Here is a 23,503-nt window from a genome sequence, read left to right on the forward strand (position 1 = left end):
CTCCCCCCATCCCTACTCCTCCTCACCATCCCTCTTCCTACGTGTTGCTTCTTCAAGCTTGCTTCTCCACACGTTCTCCTTCTCTACACTCCTTTACTCATGGCACCACAATTTGAGGACATCTCCAACAAGTACCAGGTTCACTTAGAGTTGGAGGCTGAATATGCAAGCACATGCAGTCTGGAATTGAGGGGGGCTTTCAAAATTCACAGTCTTCGTTCGCAAGGAAAGAAGCATCTCGACCTTTGGGTAGAAGGGTCCTTGTATCCTTTAGATCTTGCCAACCAAAAGAGCCCTCCTTTCCATACAATGCATGAGCTAGTTTAGTTTGTTGGAAATGGACATGTGGGGTAGCTTGGTTATTGCAATCAATTAAACAATTCTCAGTCAATGGCTATGCAAGCAAGCGAGATGCATAGAGCTCAAGCAGAGATGCTAGCACATTTAGGAAATAGCACCATTGTTGCAATGCATACCTCTATGCAGGATCTTCAAAGAAAGAACAAGGATCTTCATGATAAATCCAAAGCATTGGACTTGGAGCAAAATGCATTGGACTTGGAGTGACATAAATTAGAAGAGTCACTCTATAAGCTAGCTAAGTCCAAAAAAGGCTTGGAAACATCTTTATGCAATCAAGTTCAACGAGCCATAGAGAAGGAACGAGAGAAGGTAGAAGAACGAGTGCAAAAGATGAAAGAAACACCTTTGGGATTGAAGGATAGGAAAAGAAGGTATTTACATGACATGGATGCATTGGCACCCACTGGTGGTGCTAGAAAGAGGAGAGTCCGCGCTACAAGGTTGGTTATCAAATGCTCCAATGAAATTACACTCTTTTGTGCTACACTGTTTGTGACTAAGTTTTTCTTGTGTTCTTCTTTAGGAACTTCATGGAAGATGTGATGGGAAGAACGGATGGGGATGATATTGACTATTCATATGCTCTAGCTAGTTTATTGAAGTCAAGCAATGCCATTGGGATACTAAGGGACCCAAGACACAAGTGTCTATGTATGCAAGTTGCTGAAGAGGTGATGAAGGACTTCAAGGATATTGTGGATGCAAAGGAGATGCTTGCAGCTTGTGATACTGTCGGTGTAAGTCGTGAAGCTTACACATCTGTTTTCAAAATTTTCAAGTCTGCTATTTTGGGAAAGTATAAGAAGTGTACAATGCCCCTACCCATACCTTGGTCTGTGAGTTGTGCATGGCGAGAAACAACAATGTGCAACAGAAATGCTTGGAGGGTACCATTACGTAAAGGGGCACAATGACTTGGAAGAGTAAAAAGAAATCTGGCTTGCAAACCTTTGAGATGAATGCTTTCAACAATGTCTACTTAGATGTTGAGAAACTACAAGAAGCAACAGTCTAATTCTATGACATGAGAGAAGATGGTAAGAGGAAATGCATTATAGCATTGCACTTGACTTAGTTCATTTCCTTTATCATGTTTATCCTAATGATTTCTCTCTTTTGTTGTACATATTGCAATGGAAAGCTCATATTTGTCATCAAAATGTATGAAGCTCAATTGGTGAAAGAACACAAGTTAGAGAGAGTTAGAATCTGCATTATGAATAAAGCCTTAACCTTTGTTAAAGGGAACAAGGAAGTAGAGCAAGATTTCTCAGTGCAATCAGAGAAAGATATATGGTGGCTTGCAGCACTTGAGACTCCAAAAGAGTGCCATGAGACATTGAAGTGGGTTCTAGATAGAACAAGAATCCCATCAACGATCTGAAGACAAGAGGAAGGGCAAACATTGACAGTCGATGGCCATGGAACATTTCAAGTTGAATGGCATCTTGCTGGTGATTTGAAAACCCTTAAGTGCTTGCATGGTTGTGATATAGGGGCAAATGCAATAAACCCATGCCTTTATTGCATGTGTTTGCAAACGTAAGCAAAAGGCTGGCTTACGATGGGAGAATGGCATTCTAGCTTGTAGCCAAATGCAAGCTCCCAATCATGACAAGAAGGATCCAAAGTGGGATCCCATCTTGCCCATCCCACTTGAGAGAGTACACATATGTACTTTACATGCATAACTGCCCGTTTTTTATAAGATGTTGTATTTGCATCTTGTTTATGCTTGGAATTTAATTCCACAAGAAGTATCCACACGGTGCATTGCAGAAGCTGAGAAGTTGCTCTCAGAGATGGGATTCCATGGAGGACATGTCAAACTTAAGGAGGATAAGAAAATGTCTAGGGCAACATGGAATCTTCTTGCAAAAGTGTCCATGGGTGGAGGGAAGGCAAGGAGATTCCTATCAAACCACAATCTCAACAAAGACAAACATACATTGTCTCAAAGTAGTTTGGGTTGGGAATATTGGAAAGCATTGTGTGAATGCACGAACAATAAGGCTTCTCATCCTCAAGTAGCAACTTTGAGAGCTATAGTATGGACAAAGGTAGATGCATTGATAAAATTGCTTTGTCAGGTTCAAATTGATGAGATGAATTATAAAAGTAGGATGGTTTTGGAAGAGTTTATGCACTTCAGGGGGGGTCACTCATCATAAGTAACCCTATCACGTGAGTTCAACAGAAGGAAATTTTTAATATCTAAATTTTACAAAAGTTAATTTACATAAGGGAGTATTTCAAACAATTTTGGGAAAATTTAACAGATTTGTATAAAAAATGGGTACATTTTATTAATGAAAACTTTATAGATAAGGCCGGATTTTAGAAATAGGCCTTGAACGCATGTAATATAGAGGGTTTATACATAGTGATGCCCCCGAGATGCAATTAATGGTGAAATCATGGGGGGAGTCACGTTACACATTACATGGTAATCTTTGCACCATCGTAATATTTAGCACTTGCTTTATAAACAGTTTTTGTAGTTGCTATAATGATTCTCATCATGTTTACACAAAATTGGGGCCCTTTGTCCATTTGGAATACACAAGGCATGGAGAAGTCACACTATAGAGCCAAGGCAGCTTACTTCAAGAACTCAAGGCATGGTGGTGGTGTCACTCATAGCAATGCATTGCATGAGATGTTCGACTGGTTTTTTAGTTGTTTACTAGGAAGGACTTTGAAGTCTGAGAAGGCAAAAGCATCAGAACTTGCAAAAGAAGTTCAAATTGTATCAAAGAATAGAAGGCATAGTGTTTGGAAAGCATCCATAGGGAGTCGAGGAGTCACACATTGGTTGCAAGCTAGAGTGAGAGACCAGCAACAGAAGCTATGGTGTAATTGCATACAGATATGAAATAAATATATTGCTTATTTTGACCACAATTTGTGTACTCACTCTTGAGTATCTTGCTTATTTTGACCTCATCAATCTCTCGTGAGCCCTCCCCCAACTCTTGTGAGAACTCCCTCGACTCTTGTGAGCCCTCCCCCAAGTCCCATGAGCCCACTCCCCAGTCTCGTGAGCCTTCTCCTCTCAAGTCTCGTGAGTCCACTCCCTAGTCTTGTGAGCCCACTCCCAAGTCCCAAGAGCATGATCCTTCCCCTCAGCCTTCCCCTCCCCATGATAACACTCCCTCGATCAAGCAAAATGTATTTGAGAACCTCCCTTCCCCTCAACCTTCCCCTCCCTATGAGAGGGCTCCCTCGCGTGAGCAAAATGTATTTGATAACCTCCTTGATATAGAGAGGCTTAGGGATAGGGGCCAACATACTACTAAAAAGATCACAATCATCTCTCTCCCAGTGATAGAGCCCATCGTGGAAATGGTACCTGTGCCCATAAAGAGGGTAAAGCAGACATGGAGGAAGCCCCATCCTAAAGAAGGACAAAGCTCAAGACATCCGCGAGAGGGAGATTTAGAGGAGGATCAATGCAAAGAAGAGTAGCACAAAAAATTCAAGGTAGACAGGAGGCCATGGAACCATGTTCAGGTACCTGTAAATCCTCCACCAAGAGTCAAGAAGCCATACAGAGCCAAGCCAAGAGCACGGGCCCTAAGGGAGATTAAATAGATGCACAAGACCACCGACAACTTAATCCCGCATGCTCCCTTCCAACGTGTGGTACGAGATATAGCACAGGGGTACAAGGACGATGTGTGATTGAGAACAAGAGCTATGGGGGTGCTCCAAGAGGCTGTGGAGCAAGCGCTCTATTCGAGGATGCCAACTTGTGTGCCATCCATGCAAAGCGTGTCACGGTCATGGACAAGGACAAGGCTCTCGCAATGCAGCTACAGAGTGACCCAAGCTTAAAGCCCTAGATTCTCTTAGAGCCCACCCTTAGGACTTAGACTACCTCTTGCCCTTGAAGGCACTATCTTGTATCTGAGGCCCAAGGGTCGATGTTTTTAAATAAAATATACCCACATTCTCTACACTATCATATTGTTGTGAATTCTCCATGTTTAGACTAAAGTTATTGTTCATTTTAATGTAACTTTTGAATTCTATCAAATCCTGGAGGAATTTCACCATGGCACAGAAGGGAAAAGTGTCCAGGATGTCGCCAGGATCCTAGAATGCCTAAAACCCACCACGGCATAAATTTGGCCATTTTGAACTTGTCAAAATGGCCAAATTTATGCCGTGGTGGGTTTTAGGCATTCTAGGATCCTGGCGACATCCCAAAAACTTTTCCCTTCTGTGCCACAGTGAAATTCCTCTAGGATTTGATAGAAATGAAATTTTGATACCCACAATTAGTGAAAATCATACTAAATTGGCTATTAATTTTCACAATTAAAAAGATGGAGAAAATATATCATCAATGACTTAAACAAAATACAATGGAATAAATACTATGAATTCATGACGAGCAACGATGACTTAAAACAAATAATAAAGACATGTAGTCATTAAAGTCATGTATCCATTGAAATATATATTTGTATTTACAAAAGGCCTCAAAGGCTATCTTTCTTCTTGGCTAGTTCAAGTACATTGAGAATAGGGTTCTTTGAATCCCCTAGTGGACTCCTAGATATAAACCTAGCCGCAATAGCACTAACATCCTCCTCTCCTGCTGCCAAAGACATAGCTGTTACCGTCAATGCCCTGCCAAGAATGTTTGATCCAAAAGCATTGATAGCAGCGAGATCGTGTACCAAAATCACTTTGTCGGCATTCCAATAAATGTTGGAGTACTCGATAGTGCACGACAATGCCTTGCACTTCAGTAACTCCGAAGGACCTCGAGGAGAAAATTTGTTGTGAAAGACCACGAGGTGCTCTGCGACTTTGTTCAGGTAATGGGCCAAAGAATGATCTCGCCCAAATGTGCTGTGAACATTACCCCATTGAGATGACAATTCATCAAGCTCAAACCCATCCTGCAACAATTCAACAAACATTAGAAGACCGACAAAACAAATTATACCAAAAAAACATCAAAATAAAAATATTGTTCAAACTTACCACTACAGCATCGTCGGCTTCTATCCCTTCCTCATTTGCAATGTTGATGGAACTAGGTGCTATCTATTCCACTTGGGAGGTGGAACTTTCTCCTGACCTCTATTGGAGGTGGAAGCTTCTGCATGATAGAGTTGTGCATCATAAATCGACATGTCTGCATCCCTCATTGAAACCAGCATCGTCAAGAGAAACTCTTCCATTATCTGGTCTTCAGAACCTAAAACCCCAGGATCTTTGAAACTTGTGTCAACATCAAAGCCATATAGGACTCCGAGTGCCTAATCCTCTCGTAGTTCAAAAAGAACCTCTATGTCATGGAGAAATACGTACTCTTCTCCATCGATGATGAGGGGGGACAAGGACCATAAGTTTGATTCTAGGTCAGCGGTCTCCAATGCAGATTCTTGCTCTACTGTGGGCTCTTGAAGCAGGCTCAATGCTTGAGCTACTTCCATCTCCTCTCTTGCATAGTCAAGACTCTCTTCCATGTACATGTCAGAGTCTACTCTAGGGACAACGAGAAAATTAGCAATTCTACAAGAGGGGGTGTTGAACAATAAGGCTTCTTCCTCTAAATTTCCTTCTTGGAGAAGAAAGATGAATGTCATCTCTTATGAAAGGAATTTCGTGCCTGTATTTCTTGTGATCCCCGCTTCTAGGATGTCTTTTACTTTGACCATCATAAAACCTTCCTCTGTAAGATTATCACAAAAGTGGGCCAAGCGCTTTACAAACTTGGGTTCCTCTAGGAACAGATACTTGATGTAATCTATGGGAACCCATATCTTTGAAGAGTGGTCAAGTGTATAAGTAAAATTTGTGAAATTGTCTTGCATGTAGAGGATGAGATTTGAGAAGTCATCCTTGGCTCGCATATATGTGCCTAGGACATCTAAAGTCCTATCAAACACTAAAAATAGCTCTTCCTCACAACCTGCAAATGCAGTTCGTGAGATGAAATCATGAAACACAATTCTAAGTGAATCCATGGCAAATAGTGACAACGACTGATGGAGTGAGTAACTTTTGAGGGTGGGAGTTTCTATGGCTCTCTAAATGTGAAAGTGAGAATGTGATGTAAAAAGGGTTCTTACCCCTTAATATATATCAAAACCCTAAAAATTAAAACAAATCATAAAATCCCCAAATTTTTTGAAAAAATTTACCATGAACTGAAAGGAGAAAACATCAAAAGAAATAACATTTCAATTTAATTGTCCATCATTTTTTGAAGCAATAACTCGGATTTGACAAAAAATTAAATGCTGCACTAGTCAAATACATTGTTAGCAATCTTCAAAGTTGCAGGAGGAATGAAATTGGCACTTTGCATTTTTTTCTCCACACAGCGGATGATCTTACCACCATTTAAGGTAAAGTAGAAGGACTCTCACATGCCGTCCTCCATGACCAATAGGTGTTCTTGCACATCCCTTAGAGTCCATCTGCAATCTTGTCCTTGTACGATTACAATGTCCTCGAGTCCACATTACTGCAATCTATGTCTTGAAGTTGTGGTGGTGCAATGATTTGTAGACGGCCATAGCTTGATGATGTTGTTAGAGTGATTTATGTTGCATTATATCAATACACATTGCTCATTCACAAGGAGGCCAACTTCTCCCCTAGATGCATTTTCTTACCTAAATCCTCATGAATCCTAGTGAACTTGCCTATGAATGATTCAACTAGTTCCCACTCCTCGAAGTCCAAAGGGAAGAGATCTGCCACCATGAATAAGAGCTCTTAGAAACCAAACACAAAATTTCCAAATGGACTCATTACTTATAGGTGAAAAAGGTACATAGATAGAAAGGCTCACAGTGTCATGGTATCCTAGATTGATTGAATGATGGAGGAAGCCACATCTCTCTTCCCATGTAAACATGTTGCACTTTTGCTAGCCATCCTTTCTTCCCAAACTAGAACTTCAAGATGCGCCCCTTCCACTCATGCAAGATAGCACCTCTCTTGCTCTTGGGACACTTATGTGGACCTTTGGCTGATCCTTTCATCACTCTCTAGTCATTTAAGCTGTAGGTGCAAGGGATCCACTCATCCAATGCATTTCTGGTGTTGTGGAAGACACAAGAGGTCACAACATTGCATGGTCTTGTAAACTTGCTCCTCACCATGCTTGTAGAGATTGCATTAATAGCAAGAATGGGACTCCTACATAGGGCAATGCAACTCCAACAAAGGCACAAAAGAGGGAGAAGGAGAGGGGCAGAGCAGCAGCAACAAAGCCACAGGAGAGGGAGAAGGAGAGGGACAGAGCAGCTCAAACAGAGGCACAAAAGAGGGAGATGGAGAAGGACAGAGCAGCACCAACAGAGGCATAGGAGAGAGAAGGGAGAGATAGGGAGAGAGAGAGAGAGAGAGAGAGAGAGAGAGAGAGAGAGAGAGGAGCTCTAGCAAGCAAGCCAGAGTAGGAGGGAGCAGAGAAAGAGGGGGAAGAGGGAAAATGCGTGGGAGGCAATTCAAAAATGGAGGGAATTATCATGCTTGACCAGAACAGTGGGGGGAAGAGGCCCTAGAAAGAGGGAGGGGAGAAGAAAATTTCACCACACGGGCCCTACCATCCCATTGAAGGCAGATTTTGGCTCATGTGGGAGATTTACGCCTGGTAGGAGGGTCAAAGATGGGTTAAGAGGGGGGGATGGTTTGGGTGGTCCCTAGTGTAAGGGGAGCAACCAATAGGGGCTCTCATTGGCCTCAACATACCATTGCCCCACACCTTCTAGCACTCTCATTGGTACACCTCAAATCCCTCTCTAATCCCTTGAAATTAGGAAACACTAATTGGAGGCCCTTTTGAGACCCCATTTCTCCCCTTATGTGCCACTCCCATGACTCCTCCTTTCCTTCCCAAGGACCTGTACTATGAAGTCACTAATACAAAATAAAAAGGGCTTAGAAGTGCTGGCCACCATGAGGCAGTTGATGAGCCACCACTTCAAGAGCGGCATAAATATTGACTAGCAGTACCAGGATGACGAAAAGAAGAAAGAATTCATCAAGGAATTTAAAAGAAAATACCCTAACCCCCCAATTTGGGAGTTCAATGACAATTACATGCGAGAGTGCATGTGTGTTGTCTTGAATGATCGTAGGTCAACCTTGCAAACTTCCATCGCAACGGGGAAGACTAAACCCAGCTAGGCAGACAAAGCTGACTGGAAGTTTTTGAAGGAGTATAGGGACCAACCCTAAAAGTTTGACAGTCAGAGGAGGGTTGCGAGGAGACAACTGGACACTGTAGGTGCTTCGCACCTCAATAGTAGTGGACGGGCCACGTTCGAGGCAACGTCAAGCTACGATGGGTTGCCTTCCCACAAACAAAGAGACAAGATGCGCATTCCTCATAGGAGCAAAGCCGTGGTTTATTGAGATGGAGGCACAGGGAGCGACAGTCAATTGGGCTGAGGTGGTTGCTCGCTCGGTATAAGTATACTCCTAGTTGTAATCTCACTTTTTAAATTGTTTTATTCTTTAAGTTCCAATCTAATTTCCAACTAATATGGTTTCACTGTTAAGGTGCAAGCTTGATCATCCCATTAGCGGAGGTGAGCGGTGATGACGAGGGGGCAAGTCTCATGGGATTTGGCTTAGATAGCTTCCACGAGGGCCAAGGATCAGGCTAGTGCAAGAATGACAACGATATCCACTAAATTTGGACCAAATTTTAGACCTCATTAGCTTTATGACTATGCACCATGAAAATTTCATATTGATAATTGAAAAGTCCATCTTAGATTTGCTTAGGGTGGGAGACTTGCTTAGGGTATGACTTTTGACTCTTGGTGACCTCAGAGGTTGCACCTGGAAATTAGTAACCATGTGACATGGATTCAACATCGAAGGGATTTTCTATCCAATAAATTCATAGAATAAGGGGTTTTATAATTTAGAAATTTATAAAATTCATATTTTGTAATGGAAGAGGAATGTAGGACCTGTATGTAAGGAGAGGTTTTGAATATTGCACAATATATGTAGGTTTTCTTGGCTACCCACGAGTTCTCATGATAAGAATGGATGGATTCTTGCAATTCTAGCAATTGATGGAATGTTGAGATTTTATAGATGCTCCAAAATTGGAAAGGCCATCCTCAAAATTTCTTAGATGCTCAAAAATTCCATGGCCATAAGAAATGGCAATGGCCTTACTTAGTTAGATACTTTGCAGTGTATCAACAAAGCAAATGACCTCAAAGAAGGGGGTCAAGATCTAAGCCCAAGTAAATTGTTTGTATAAGTTTGGGAGAACAACTTCTCAACATTTCTTCAGGAAATCAAAACTATTTGTTGCTTGTTCAATTGCAAAGAAAGAATGCATCAATTTATAGAGATTAATCATAAACGGACTTACATTGCAAGATGAAGAATGAAGGCTCAAAATGATTGGGCATTTGGTATCATGGGGTTACTTGGATATTATAAATGACTCAAGCACATCGTAGATGTGCATCAGTTTCAAAAGAATATATTTTTGCAAATGCATGGAGAGTTTAGAAGCCAATCTTAGATTTAGAATTGCAAAGTGCAAGTATAACGGTCTAATTTATCGAAATGTATCTACAAAGTTTTGTGATTATTGACAACATACACCTATGAAATAAGTGTAATGATGCATATTTTTTAATAATTACACACCATGCAAGTTCAAAATGAGAACATGTGCATGACCCACCATACAAATGATGTCTAGAGCTTATGAAACTTTGAAAGTATAAATAACATACTCAATGAAAAGACTTTGCAAAGTCTCATGGCCACATCATACATACATGTATGGTATAAGCATGTCGATTCATGATTTTTTTATAATTGTGCATAGTCCATAGTTGAAAATGAGAAAATGCATGTGTTGCACCATATAAAGGATGACATTGTCGGATCATTGTCAATTTTCACAAGTACAAGGAACTTACCATTTGAAAGGTATTTGCAAAGTTTCATGACCATTATGTACATAGAGAGATCGTATAAGCATATTGATGCATTGTTTTTTTATAGTAATGCATTATCCACTAAGTGGAAATTTCGAAATTGGGATTTTAATAAATCAAGAAAACCAATCAAATGATTCACTTGGAAGCAAAGTTCAAGGAAAAACTTACTTTTGTGCCATATTTTTTCAAAATTTGACACATCATCAAATTGTATTCGTATCAATATTTTGTTTGTATGAATAAGTATTCGTATGGAAGTAGCTATAGTGAACCTTCAATGACCTTCAACAAAGGCCACAAACTACTGCAAAGAAGGCTCAGAACTGCCGCCTCGATGACCAACAAGTATCCTCTATCAACCGGCAACACCTCTTTGCTAAGCCCAAATGTCAAAGCATACAGGGCTCAATAACGTACCACTCCACAAACGTGTTTCCCGACCGACCGGGGTAGCTAAGAAAAAATGCAGACAGCTCAACTCCTATTTGACTTCTAGAAACAAGGACTTTCAACCGCCCTTGTCAGTGGCTTCCAATCATAAGCAAACAAGTGTAATGGTCAGCAGTGCCACAATGATAGTAGCTAGCACAACACTCCATACCAAGTGCCATTCCAAGCCATCAATTGGACCGAACCACAACGATACATGACATCATGGACCAACAACCGCCGAGGGGTCCACTAGGGTTTATCGTATGGTACCACGTGAGTGTAAGGGAGGGGGGTTATATAAGGGAAGGAAGGTACATTTTATAAGGTAAGGTCCCGTAAATAGGGGGTAGATAAAGGGAATTTTCATATATTTATTGCACGCAGGTGACGTCTCCTTATTACTACTAGTGAATCCCCCCTGCAACAACCCAGATCCACAACTCCTATGCCAGAATGGTAGGATTCAATAAGCTGGACAATCGTTTTTTCTCAACAAGGCTCATCTAAAAAGAAGTACTGACTTCTCAACGATAGCCCGCCTCAACAACAATCATAGCAAGTCGGTTACATAAGCCAACAATGATAAAATCTTGAGAGATTCTCATAGAATCTACTCAAGATTTTGAACAGCCTTATCACCTTATCCTCAACCTCACCACACAAGGGGCTAGTTCAAGATTTTGCCATGTGGCACGTTTGCCACATCAACATAGCAATGTGTTGTGCCATATCATCAGGATGCCACATCAGCACCCTATCTACCAACTCAATAGAGGTGTGTCCTTGCCATATCATCAATAGTACCACATCTATCCATGTCATCACTCGAGTCAAGATACTTCCATATCTGTAGTACACATGGCAGTTCATGTCAGCATGTGCAAGTACACAGTTCCACACAGGCACACTTTTATAATTGGCATGTGACCTCAGTTTGCCATAGCATCACATGCCACCTCATCATTTTGCCCACCCTCTGGGATAAAGTTTGGCACAAAATTCAAATGCTCATAACTTTTGGCCCAGATGGAAGTTTGAGGTAATCCAAAAACAAAAAGCAACTAGAATAGCATGCTCTACACAGTGAGTACCTCATGTCTTCACTTTGACTTATGCACCAGTCATAGCAACATTGAATCCTCTTCATCAAAACCACCTCTTTATCTAATGCAGCCATTTAGTACATAAAATGATCACATTAAAATTCATTTTGCTACATTTTATGCTTTGACATGTAGCCTAGCTATAGATTGCTGGCTCATCCATAGAGGAGATTGAACTCCACAAAGCCAACTAAGCCACAAGGTGACATAGAAGTGGTGTATTAGGGAGCTTAAGCTAGAGATTATCTTTCTTTTGGCAAGACATTATATTTCATTAGTTAGGGAGCTTAAGCCAGACATTTCTTGCTTGGGAAATCAAGCGTCTTGAGAGGGATGGGTTGTGCCTTTCAATAGTTAGGGAGCTTAAGCTAGACATTATCTAGCTTTGAAAAATCAAGCATGGTGAGAGGGATGGGTTGTGCCTTGCTTCCCATTAGGTAGGTTTTTTATTTTTGTAAATTCTCCATGCATGGAAAAGCTGTGACAGCTATGTTGGTCAGAATCTAGGGAGTTATTCTAAGATTGTGAGTGGAACATTTTTGTAGTGTGACATCTATGGCTGGGTTTGAGTTAAATGTGGCGAGTATGTATAGCCCAAATAATAGTTCACATGATTGAGGAGAATGCTAGAGGGCTTGGACTCCAAGTTGTCAAGGGTAAGTAAGTTTTGGGGGGTGATCAGTACATGACCAAAATTTATATGGGTAGGTTGCATATGAGGACAAACCGGTTTGGGGTTGAACAAGATTGAGAAGAATTTTTTCTAGAATGGGGACTAGTGGATTAACTTGACTTAAATTTGAAAGTCTTTAATGGTCTCTCATGGAATAATAGAAGAAAGGGATAGAGTTTCAACCAGGCAGAATAGATTTATTTATGCGCTTGATGAAGGTGGATGCATTCTTTGAAGGAGGGCAAGTATGTTGTAGGTTCAAGTCTCTCTGATCATATTCCAATGTGGTGGTGCTTTTCTTTACCAATTGGGTTGCAAAGATCTCCTCAAAAGTTTGATAAGGATTATCCGCATTGTGAAAATTTCTATGTCATGATGCAATGCACATGTCAAGAATGTGACTATGGTATGTTGGACTCCTATAGCAATTGCAATGCTTTGATTTAGAGAATAGTATGAGCTCACAAGCAATGAGATTGTCAATAGTGAGAGTAACAGTTATGAGTGGAAAAGCATTTGCCTTTGGTGAGGGAAATAATACGAGCTACCCTGTAACTAACACTAGATGACTCCATTTAGCTATATTACTGGCGGCATTGAGGATGCTATCCAAGCGGTAGAGTTGTTTAATGCAAAGCAAGTGGGGATTAGGAGTTTGTGATTAGCTGGAGGTGGGTGATTGCCTCTCAATAGTATTTTTCCAAATAATTCCTCAAAAATAGGTGAGGGAGTTTATTTATAGGGTAATGGAGAGAAAAGGCAATCTCATCGTTGAATTTTGGCATTTAAAATTGAAGTGGTGGTATCATTCAGATGGAAGCAGTAGGAGATGATGGTTGGAAGTAAAATATGAAGGGGATGTTGGAAAACAACAACAATAGGGTTCTTGATGTGCACAAGTAATGGATACTGAGGCAAATTCAAAAATCTCTCCTTGAACAAGGCATTGTATGATAATCCATCTGCCTTGATGATCATTGAGGGCCACAAGTGGCTCAAGATCATGCTTCACCAAGAATACCACCCCTGAGAAAGAGTTCTCCAGCATAAAAAATGCCATAACCAGCAAAGTGTCTAGTTTGACTTGCAAACATGTGTTGGTTATGCTTCTGTAATGCGACTACATCTGGCTGTAATTTGTTGAGATACATCCACACATATTTGCATTTTCTACCATCACATACCTTGTACATTGAAAGTGACAAATTTGATATGATCAAGCATATTTACAGTTATAAGACAAGTATGTACAATAGCTAAAAAGCTGTCTATGATTGCATACCCATGCTTTAGGATGAATTGTGGGAATCCTTTAATGTTATTAGAAAGGAAAAATCCCGAGCCATGATGGTTTGGATTAGAGTTCTTTGTGGGTCAGGGATATATTAAAAGATGATTTGGTGAACATGGTAATGCTTAAGTTTGAAGTGGGTTTCTCTCAAAATACATTAATATAGGGTTGAGGAAAATGTTTCATAACCACCAAAATAGACTAAGAATCGGTGATTAGAGGCCAAAAACAATGTTCAATTGTTCATACAATGTGTTGGACAACGCCGAGGCACTTCAAACCAAAGAAGTGTCCATGATGGTAGTGGATCATGAGCAAAAAGGCTTCATGAGAGGTAAAGAAATATTTGAGAATGTCCCTAATATGTGTACAACCATTATGCCAATGCTTCTAGGAAAACATGGATTCTATTTGGATTTGATCTTTACAAAGCTTGAAATAGGATTAGATGGGACTTCATTCGTGCAATGCTAGAACAACTACATCCTTCATAGGAATGGCGAGCACTCTCTTTGGCAATGCAGCAACCATCCTTTATCATCGTAATGGAAGGGTGGATGGTAGGTTAGATTTGTGTAGATCCATTTGGCAAGGTTTCGCACTAGCACCATTATTATTTGTCTTGATACATAGTGTCATTGATTAACCTCTTAAAAAGGGGATTCAATGGATGAAAGGATGATTAAAACATGTTGCTACCCTCTTGCAAACAAATGTGCTCACAACTTTTTGCAAATGACATTGTCACTTTTTCTAGTTTAAATAAGGAGAATGATGTATATCTTTTTGATGCACTCCACAGGGAAGTTTCTCAGTCTGAATGCACTTGGGCATCCTTAGAATGGACTCAGATTCCTTACCAAGTTGGGCATCATAGTTAGCAATGAAAGAAATTGAGAGGGTGTCATTGTCCAAGCCTAGGTACTCCTCTTGGTCTTGAAATAGTGGGGAGAGAGAGAGAGAGGAGTCATGCACATGATATAATTATGTTGTATTGACCATAATTATGAATACATACATGAGAACTCCTTATGGTTAGGGTTTTTCCCTAATGACTTATCTAGATGGTGCGATTTACATCATCCTTAGTACCCCCTCTTAAATGGCATTGGGTACATAGAGGGTGCATGTACAAGAGATTTTTGTGGATTTTTGTGGATTTTGTTTGGTGTGATTTACATTTCCTTAGTACCCCCTCTTGAATGGCATTGGGTACGTAGAGGGTGCATGTACAAGACCTTTTTGTGGATTTTGTTTGGTGCATATGATAGCATCCAAAAATGAAAAAGAAAACTTAAAATAATCAAACTAGTATGTGCATATGTGAGCACAGTGACTACGCACCAGAAGCCTATACAATGAGTACAACATATGTGATCCTATACAAGATGTGCATTTTGTAAATTGTACCTTCTAGATAGGGTATTAGGGGAGAGCCCTAAACCTAACCCTAGGGATTCTCATGTATATATTCAGGACAATGTGCAATACAATAGTGTACAAATAGCTATATCATGTGCACTTCTCTTTTTCTCTCTCTCTCTCTCTCTCTCTCTCTCTCTCTCTCTCTCTCTCTCTCCACTTTATGATATTATCAAAGTCTATGGTGGTCACAAGCCCTTGTATCTAGTCAAGGCATCAAACCATCCTTGTGTAAGGCATTCTCCATCTTCAAGAAAGAGATCTATAAGGTTCATTTCTTTGCAAGAGAGTTCCATGTTTTACATAGCAACTACACACTCCACGATGACTTATGTCATATTTAGCATGCAACCATACATGCAATCATCTTTTGATTGACCAGTCTTTGATGCAAGTGGACATCTTACTTTTTGATTTCCTTCCTCTTCCCTTCAATATATCTTTTGGGCTTTGTTCCCAAAGGTACAGGATGACATACAACTTAAGACGCAAAAATACACATCTTGTACAAGATCACATAAGATGTACAATGAAGGCTTCCGCTACGTAAGTGTGCTCATACATGCACATACTACTCTAATTCTTTTCAATTTTGGATGCTATCATATGCACCAAATAAAGTTCACAAAAAGGTCTTGTATATGCACCCTCTACTTACCCAGTGCAATTTAAGAGAGGTTGTTAAGGATGATGTAAATTGCGCCATCTAGATAGGGCATTAGGGACAAACCCTTACCCTAATCCTAAGGGATTCTCATGTATATATTCATGATTATCTTCAATACAACATAGTGTACAGGTAGCTATATCATGTAAACTCTCTCTCTCTCCCCACTTTATAAGGTCTAGGACTTAGTTTTAGATAGCGGTTTTATTTGTTCAAAGATTGGAGATAAAGAAAAACCTTTCAGTTGGCACCAAATTTGTCAAGTTTGGAATACATATCATTCAGCACATGCTAGTAGCTGACACTACATACTTAGGAACTTCACAAGAAGCCACTAGCTAGATATTGATAGGTGGATGTGGGTGTTTCTTGGGCCGAGGAAGAGGCAGTGATGTTGAAATTATCTCAGCCCTTAAAGCTACTAAGCAAAGGGGTGAACTGGGGCTAGTAGATGTTAGTAGCAAGAACACTTGTCCACTTTTCAAATGTTCACCTTGGCTATCTGAATGCCAACCTCAACAGGTGGAGATACTCAAATGGTTTGTTAAGATGGGAAATGTTATAGGATGGGCATCTGGTGCTCCCATAAATGGTATGACAAGGTGTTCTTTTGGTTTTCACTCAAAATCATAAGATCTAACATAATCAAGGGACTTGTAATGTATGGAAAGCCTTTGCACCATTGATGACATGGAAAGCGAATAAATACCTAAGAGGTGGTGCTGATTTATGTGGGAATATTTAGTACAGTTAAACTAACCAACACACGATTAAATTGACCCATCAAGAATTTGATTCAGCTAGCACAACCTCCCTTTGGACCTCCACATGGGAGAATGAACTGTCCTCAGACATTTTGGGCCAAAAAGTTCTCAAAATATGCCTCGCGGCCTCCAACCACTCACCATATTCCCAACCTCCAATTGCTCACTATATTCCTTTACACTTGGAGGGTAAACCAATGGTTTGCGAGAGTTGAAGTGTTCGAATGGTCGCCTCCCCATTTGTAAGCCTCCATATGAGGAGAGCATGGGGGAGGTAGACTTGGTGATATTGGGGCTATCACATGGGCACCACATGAACTACCATGTGGGTAGTTGTCAAAGCAAAGGGCAGGTGTACGGCCTACAACAAGGCCCAGTGAAGGGCACACTAACATCAGTAGGGTACGGCCCCATTGTATGAGTCTGTACGATGTTGGAGAAGGGCTTGCTAGAGGAGCAACAATGTGGGGGGGTTACCAGCAACCTGGTTGGCCAGGCATAGGGCTAGTTCCAGCCAGCCTACCATGCCTAGAAAATGGCAGGGTAGAAGGGGGTTGGACCCTTGAGGTTCATCACGTGAGCTCAAAGATCTAGAAGTGACAAGCTTGTGGTAGAAGGACCTTTTGTTATTGTATCCTGTCCTAGTTTCTGGATGGATGAAAATATAAAGTATTGCTTTTATATTTTTCTCTGAGCATTGTCTATTTATTGGCTTGCACCTTTACACATTAAGAAGTTTGTGATTCCACACCCCACACGCACACTATGTGAGCTCTTGGGCATTACTATCAGTCTTCTACTATGCGTACCCTCTGTTGGGCAACTTCTAACATGGTATCAGAGCCCAAGTAGAAGGCTCATAGGTGTGGGAGCTTGAAGGTAGGGACCTTGCTGAAGGAGGACCCTGATTCAGACACTCATGGGAATCGACTTCCATGATTGGAGGATTGTTCCCTTGCAAGAAGGAGGGTTACTCAAGTTCAATCAAGTGTGTTCAGAGTTCTAGTCTACTGAAACTTGAGTTTGGTTGACTTTGCTATGTGGTATAATAGCAGAGATGTTGATCGCTACAGCCTCTTCAGCCCCTACTCTCCCTTCCTCCTCCCCCAGTTTTCTCTCATTCACTATCCCGTGTGAAGAGAGTGGGAGAGAAGGAAGGAGTCTCACTAGAAACTTTCTTACATACACAATGGGGGAATATACACAAAGGTGGAGGCTGAAAATAGTTTTCTTCTTAGTTGTGAAAGCCAAAAGAACTCTAAGTACAAAAGAATAGGTGAACCCTATATGTGGGTCTCAAACCAAACTCAGCTAACTAAGGTGGCATACTAACTGAGCCACTAACTAGAGTACATAAAGATAGCTGTCATCCAATATTATTCATGGGCGGTGTACCAACCGCATCTGCAGCTAACAAGTCAATGACATAAATGCACAACGGTCACCGTGGCATATCACGAGTGGAGCTCAATATCTCAACACTCCCCCTTGAGCTCAATCCCAATTCCTACACACCAAGCAGGTCTCGAAACTTACACAGCTTCTCTACACCCAATGCCTTTGTGAATATGTCAGCTACCCGATCCTCTATGCTGACATAAACTAGATCAATAAACCTACTAGAACCTTCTCCTGCATGTAGTGATAATGCACCTCAATGTGCTTTGTTCTAGCATGATAGACTAGGTTATTTGCCAAGTGTATACTGCTCATGTTGTCACAATAAATGACAACTGGCCCATTTGTAGACTGATGCATATCATAAAGTAGCTTATGCAACCAAGCTACCTCACATGTAGCAATTTCTACACCCCTATACTTAGCCTCTGTGCTCGATAAGGCAACTGTAGGCTGTTTCTTACTGCTCCAAGTGACTGCAGTACTCCCAAAAGAGAATATATATCCACTTGTAGATCGTCTATCAGAAATACTACCAACCCAATCAGCATCAGTGTATCCATGCAACTGTGTCTGAACCCCAGTCTCATAAAATAGTCCATACTGCAATGTGGACTTCACATACCTCAGTATGCATCTAGCTGCATCCAAATGCGATTTCCAACTTTCTACTATGTGTCTGTACATAGCAGGGTCTTCCAGAAGCTCACCTGCATCTACGGTCAACTTCACATTCTGCTCCAAAGGAACTGAAATAGGCTTCACTACAAGGTATAGGCCCTTTTTCGACAAAAATACTGACGTTTTTTACACTAAATTTTTTTTTACGGGTGCAAACATCATTATTAATGTCCTTATAAGCATCGAAAAAGAACGATCGCTATAAAGTGTCACTATATATCAATGCTAATAAACGTCGCTATATAGCGACACTGATAAACGTCGCTCTATAGCGACGATTAATAGAACTTAAAAAAAAGCATTAATGGGGCTAAATAGGGCCATAGCAAGCCCTGTTTTGCCCCACTAATGTTTTTTTTTTGTAATTACAAAAAAAAGCTTTTTATTACAAAATTTTCCTTGCGAAAAGGGTGATACAAAATCGCTCAAATGAAATGATTGAGCAACAAAAGCATATACATGTCGAAGATATACAACATTGTTTGTTACAAAATTACCCTTTCGAAAAGGGTGATACAAAATCGCTCAAATGAGCCGATATACAAAATGATATACATGGCGAAGTATATGCAAACTACTACTACTCATTCGAATCGTCATCATCATCCTCCTCATCCTTGTCTTGCTGGCCTTGGTCCTCCTGAGCTACGCCTACTCCCTGACCCTCGTCAAGTGTACCTGATCCCTGGCCCTCGTGATCGCTCGCCTCCTCGGTGATGGGACGCTCGAGCTTTGACCCTTAGAGTGAAACCATATTAATTGAAAATTAGATTGGAACTTAAAGAATAAAACAATTTAAAAAGTGAGATTACAGGTAGGAGTAGAGTTATACCGTGCGAGTTGCCACCTTAGCCCAATCGACCGTCGCTCCCATTGCCTCTTGCTCAATAAACCACGGCTTTGTTCCTATGTGAAACGTGTGTCGCATCTCTGCATCTATAGGAAGATGACCCATCGTAGCTTGCTGTGGATCCAATTTACGAGAGTTAGATAAAGTGCATGTAATATGTAGTAAAACAAATAGAACAATACATTAAATGAGAAGAAGTAGACTTACCATGGTTGCCTCGAATGCCAACCCTCTACCTGCACCAAAGTACGAAGTACCTATGGTGTCCAGCCATCTCCTAGCAACCCTCCTCTGACCCTCAAACATTTTGGGATGGTCCCTATTCTGCTTCTTGAAGAACTTCCAATCAGCTTTATCTGCCCAGCTGGGTTTAGCCATCCCCTTTGCGATGGAAGTATTCAAGGTTGATCTATGATGCTTCAAGACCAAACCCATGCACTCTTGCATATAATTCTCATTGAACTCCCAATTTGGTGGGTTAGGGTGTTTTTGTTTTAATTCATCGATGACTGCCTGCTTCTTTTGGTCATCTTGATACTGTGCCCAGAAGGTCTGTATAACAAAATTACTGACAATGCTGTCAACATTGGTCTCGGATACATCTGTGTCTGCAACAGGACGGATGAAGATGACTCATTCGAGGATGCCCGACGGAAAGAACAAGAGCTCTTCAAGACGGATCCTGAACTCAGTCGGTTGGATGAATCTATGCTTGGTGTTTCTAGCCTAGCAAATCAATTGATGCGGTTACAAGCAAAAAGTATCGTACGTTTGCTCCCGAAAGTGATTGTATAGATCGACAAGATGCTAACAAGCAAGCGCATTGAGCTAGAGCCTCTTGGGGAGGGCATCTCCAGTAGAGTAGAGGCACACTTGGGGTTCTTCAAGGTCGTCACTGGCCTGAAGAAAAGCATGGAACAGATTCTGCTCCGTGGTAGCACGGATGTGTTTCCTGATGCCCCGGACCTGCACTATACTGCCCGTTTGCATACTCTGTTCATAAAATTTTCCAAGCAGCTGAAAGCTGCCACATGGGGGATGATGGAGAAGAAATTTGTCGACATGATCCAAGTGTTGATAGCTAAAACTCAATGGGTGAATCTGCCCAATGTAGTGCCGCAAGTAGTGATTGACAAACTATTGCAACATCAGCTGAGTATGGTGATAGGAATGTGTAGGAATCTGGTGACAGAAGCTTATGAGCTCGCACAAAAGCTATCCTTCAGTGTGACACAAAAGCATGCAGGCCAATATCCTAATTTGCTAATGCTATTCAATGAATCCTGTCAGAGCATTCTAGCAGATTGTAGAGAGAATTGCCTATAGTTTGTGGATCGGTTACTGCAGAAGCAATGCAGTGTAACATTCACCTCCAATTCTTTGTACAAGAGGACTGTGGAGGATCTGCGCAGGAAGTTAGCTGTGTACAAGGAGGCACATGCAATATCTACTCATAATAGCGTGTGCCATCTAGAGGGGGTAGGCAAGTTGGATCTATCGATGATTCTGAGCGACGAAGGGGTGTGGGAAGCGATGTGCAATGTGATAGCATACTGGGTGGTAGTGGAGGGAAGGCTAGTGGATGGCATTCCAATGGAGATCAGATTTGCTTTTAACGAGGCGATGGTGGCGGGCATTGAGAGGGAGGTGGTGGGCAAGGTGCTGGGGGGGAGAAACAACAACAGGAGCAGGAGGAAATCACCCAGGTGCAAGATGGTGGAAAATATGGAGATAAAGAAGCGGATGGAGATGGAGGAGGTGATGGCAAAAGATCCTACTATTGCTAAAAAATATAGTCATCTCCAGCGTAGTGTGGATGTGCTTTCCAAAAGCAGAGCCATAGTTTCACATCACATTGGCCACCACCTTTTCATTTGATCATCCAAGGAAAGTTCAAAGGACCTCCCCTCGAGAGCATAGCCCTAGTTTCACATCATCTTGGCCCCCCACCTTGTCCTGTGATTGTCCAAGGGGAAGTACCTAGGGAAGCTTGCACACATTACTAGTGGTAGCCAAGAGCTTGCCTCACCAACCTAAGTTCTTTCTAGCTCATCTAGAGCAGTAGCGAGCTAATAAAATGACTCGAGTGGTCTTGGCAGTGACTAAATGTCCATTTCCATCAGTTTTGCCAATGTTTCGTATGAGCAACGGCCTTGATAGAGTCCATCATGTCATGCCCTCCATCAGGTGAGCTCATCGTTTCTAATGGTATGGTGAAGTAGTAGAATGTGTTGGTATGCCAATCCTTAAGTGTATGAATCATGTTGACAGGGTCATTGCCCTCCATGAGATGTTCTCTGACAAGAGAAGGGTTCCTAATTTGACCCTTCCTAATTTACTAAGGGTATGATAAAGTAGTAGAATATGTTGGTATGATAATCGTAGTAGAATATGTTGGTATGACAATCCTTACTTTATTAAGGAATCATGTTAGCTTTAAGTATTGACAGATTCTGGTAACAGCATGGTTGTTTTTACGAAAGTATATGTGGAAACATGAAAGTTGGTCAGTAAGGTGTAAGAAGCTCTGTTGGCACTATCTCGTTAGAGGTAGTGTTGTAGTAAAGAATCTGATTTTTCTTTGTGAATTTCCATGTGTAATGAGTTTTTCAATTATTATAACATTTATTTTGCTAAAAGCATGACTTTTTTTGTGAATAAGTTGTCTTACTAGTGCTCTTTATGGGGAGCACAACACATCAACCTTACCAAAAATATGGTTAGCTTTTCATGTGTGCTAGAGATATTTTAGCATTTTGCTTTGCCACATTAGCTAGCATGAGTGCCCATGCACACTCGTATACTCTTGTTGTTTTTGTGTTTTAGTATCTTCAACAATAAACCTCTAGGCATTATACAAATCAAGGTCTTTGTTTCTACATAAACATATATTCCTATATAATAATAAAGCTCTAGGCATTATACAAATCAAGGTCTTTGTTTCTATATATACATATATTTCTATATAAATGCTTATGGGACTCTCTTGCCAAACTTGTGGACATGGGGTTTGAATTGTTTCCCTTTTTTTAGGTGTGAATTTTAAAATTTATTTGGGAAGCAAAATTTAATGATAAGATATATAAATACTCTATAAATAGTAAAGTGGAGAGGAATGATTCAACCTTTTGAGAAGAACTGATAGTGCTACAAAAAGCTGCCTTAATTCTAAGTCATGCAAGTAATAAACAATTGTACGACTAGCTATAAGTCTATATTCACTATATCAACCACAACAATTGTTAGTCTTATCCTTTGGAATATGTAGAAATAAGTCTATACTCACTATATCAACCACAACAATTATCGATCTTATCCTCTTGAAAACTATCTTGATATTACAAAAGGGCCAATTTTGTTGAATGACAATTGGTCTATGAATTGCTAGATGTGCAACTAAGGTCCATTTAAATGGAAACTGTCTCTCAATGAAGCTTGTTTCCAAGTGGTGCACATGATGTTGTACACCTCTTATAGCCATTTAAATGGCTTCTTCTATTTACATAATTACATACTATTTCGATGCAATAACAATCCTAGAAAATGTGAAAATTTATCATAGGAAGTGCATGGTCCTAACTCATATAAGGACAGCTACATTGTCATGATTTATCCCAAATTCTAGGCCCTAACTCTCATGCCTCCATACAAAAGGTGTCTCTTTTGTGTAGAGAAAGGAATTCAGCTTTCAATTTATATACAAGCCAATGAAGTCACATGTAAGAGCAAATTGCCTACCAAGACTTTTGACACCTAGACATGAGTGAGGAGCTTACACTGACCTACCAAACACACCTTTGCTTGCAATTGACATCCATAAAAACAAATAATACAATGACACAGTATGTGGGTCAAATAATTGCTAGGTGGCTCAAAACTTTTGTCATTAACATTACTTTATCAAGT

General features: G+C 40.8%; 1 protein-coding gene across 1 annotated transcript in view; it reads left to right on the plus strand.

The window, feature by feature from the left end:
* The window catches only part of LOC147891840 (UDP-glycosyltransferase 85A1-like), a 39,332-nt gene extending 17,857 nt beyond the window's left edge, over positions 1 to 21,475 (plus strand). The window contains exons 3-5 of the mRNA XM_087388520.1: positions 20,215 to 20,362; positions 20,486 to 20,824; positions 20,945 to 21,475. Of these exons, the coding sequence (XP_087244646.1) occupies positions 20,215 to 20,362; positions 20,486 to 20,824; positions 20,945 to 21,475 (1,018 nt within the window). The remainder of the gene's footprint in view (positions 1 to 20,214; positions 20,363 to 20,485; positions 20,825 to 20,944) is intronic.
* Positions 21,476 to 23,503: the final 2,028 nt, after the last annotated feature.

The sequence above is a fragment of the Dipteris shenzhenensis genome, chromosome 17 (genome assembly GCF_047967505.1).
Source record: "Dipteris shenzhenensis isolate YYH24624 ecotype China chromosome 17, Dip_SZ_1.0, whole genome shotgun sequence".
NCBI classification, from domain to species: domain Eukaryota; kingdom Viridiplantae; phylum Streptophyta; class Polypodiopsida; order Gleicheniales; family Dipteridaceae; genus Dipteris; species Dipteris shenzhenensis.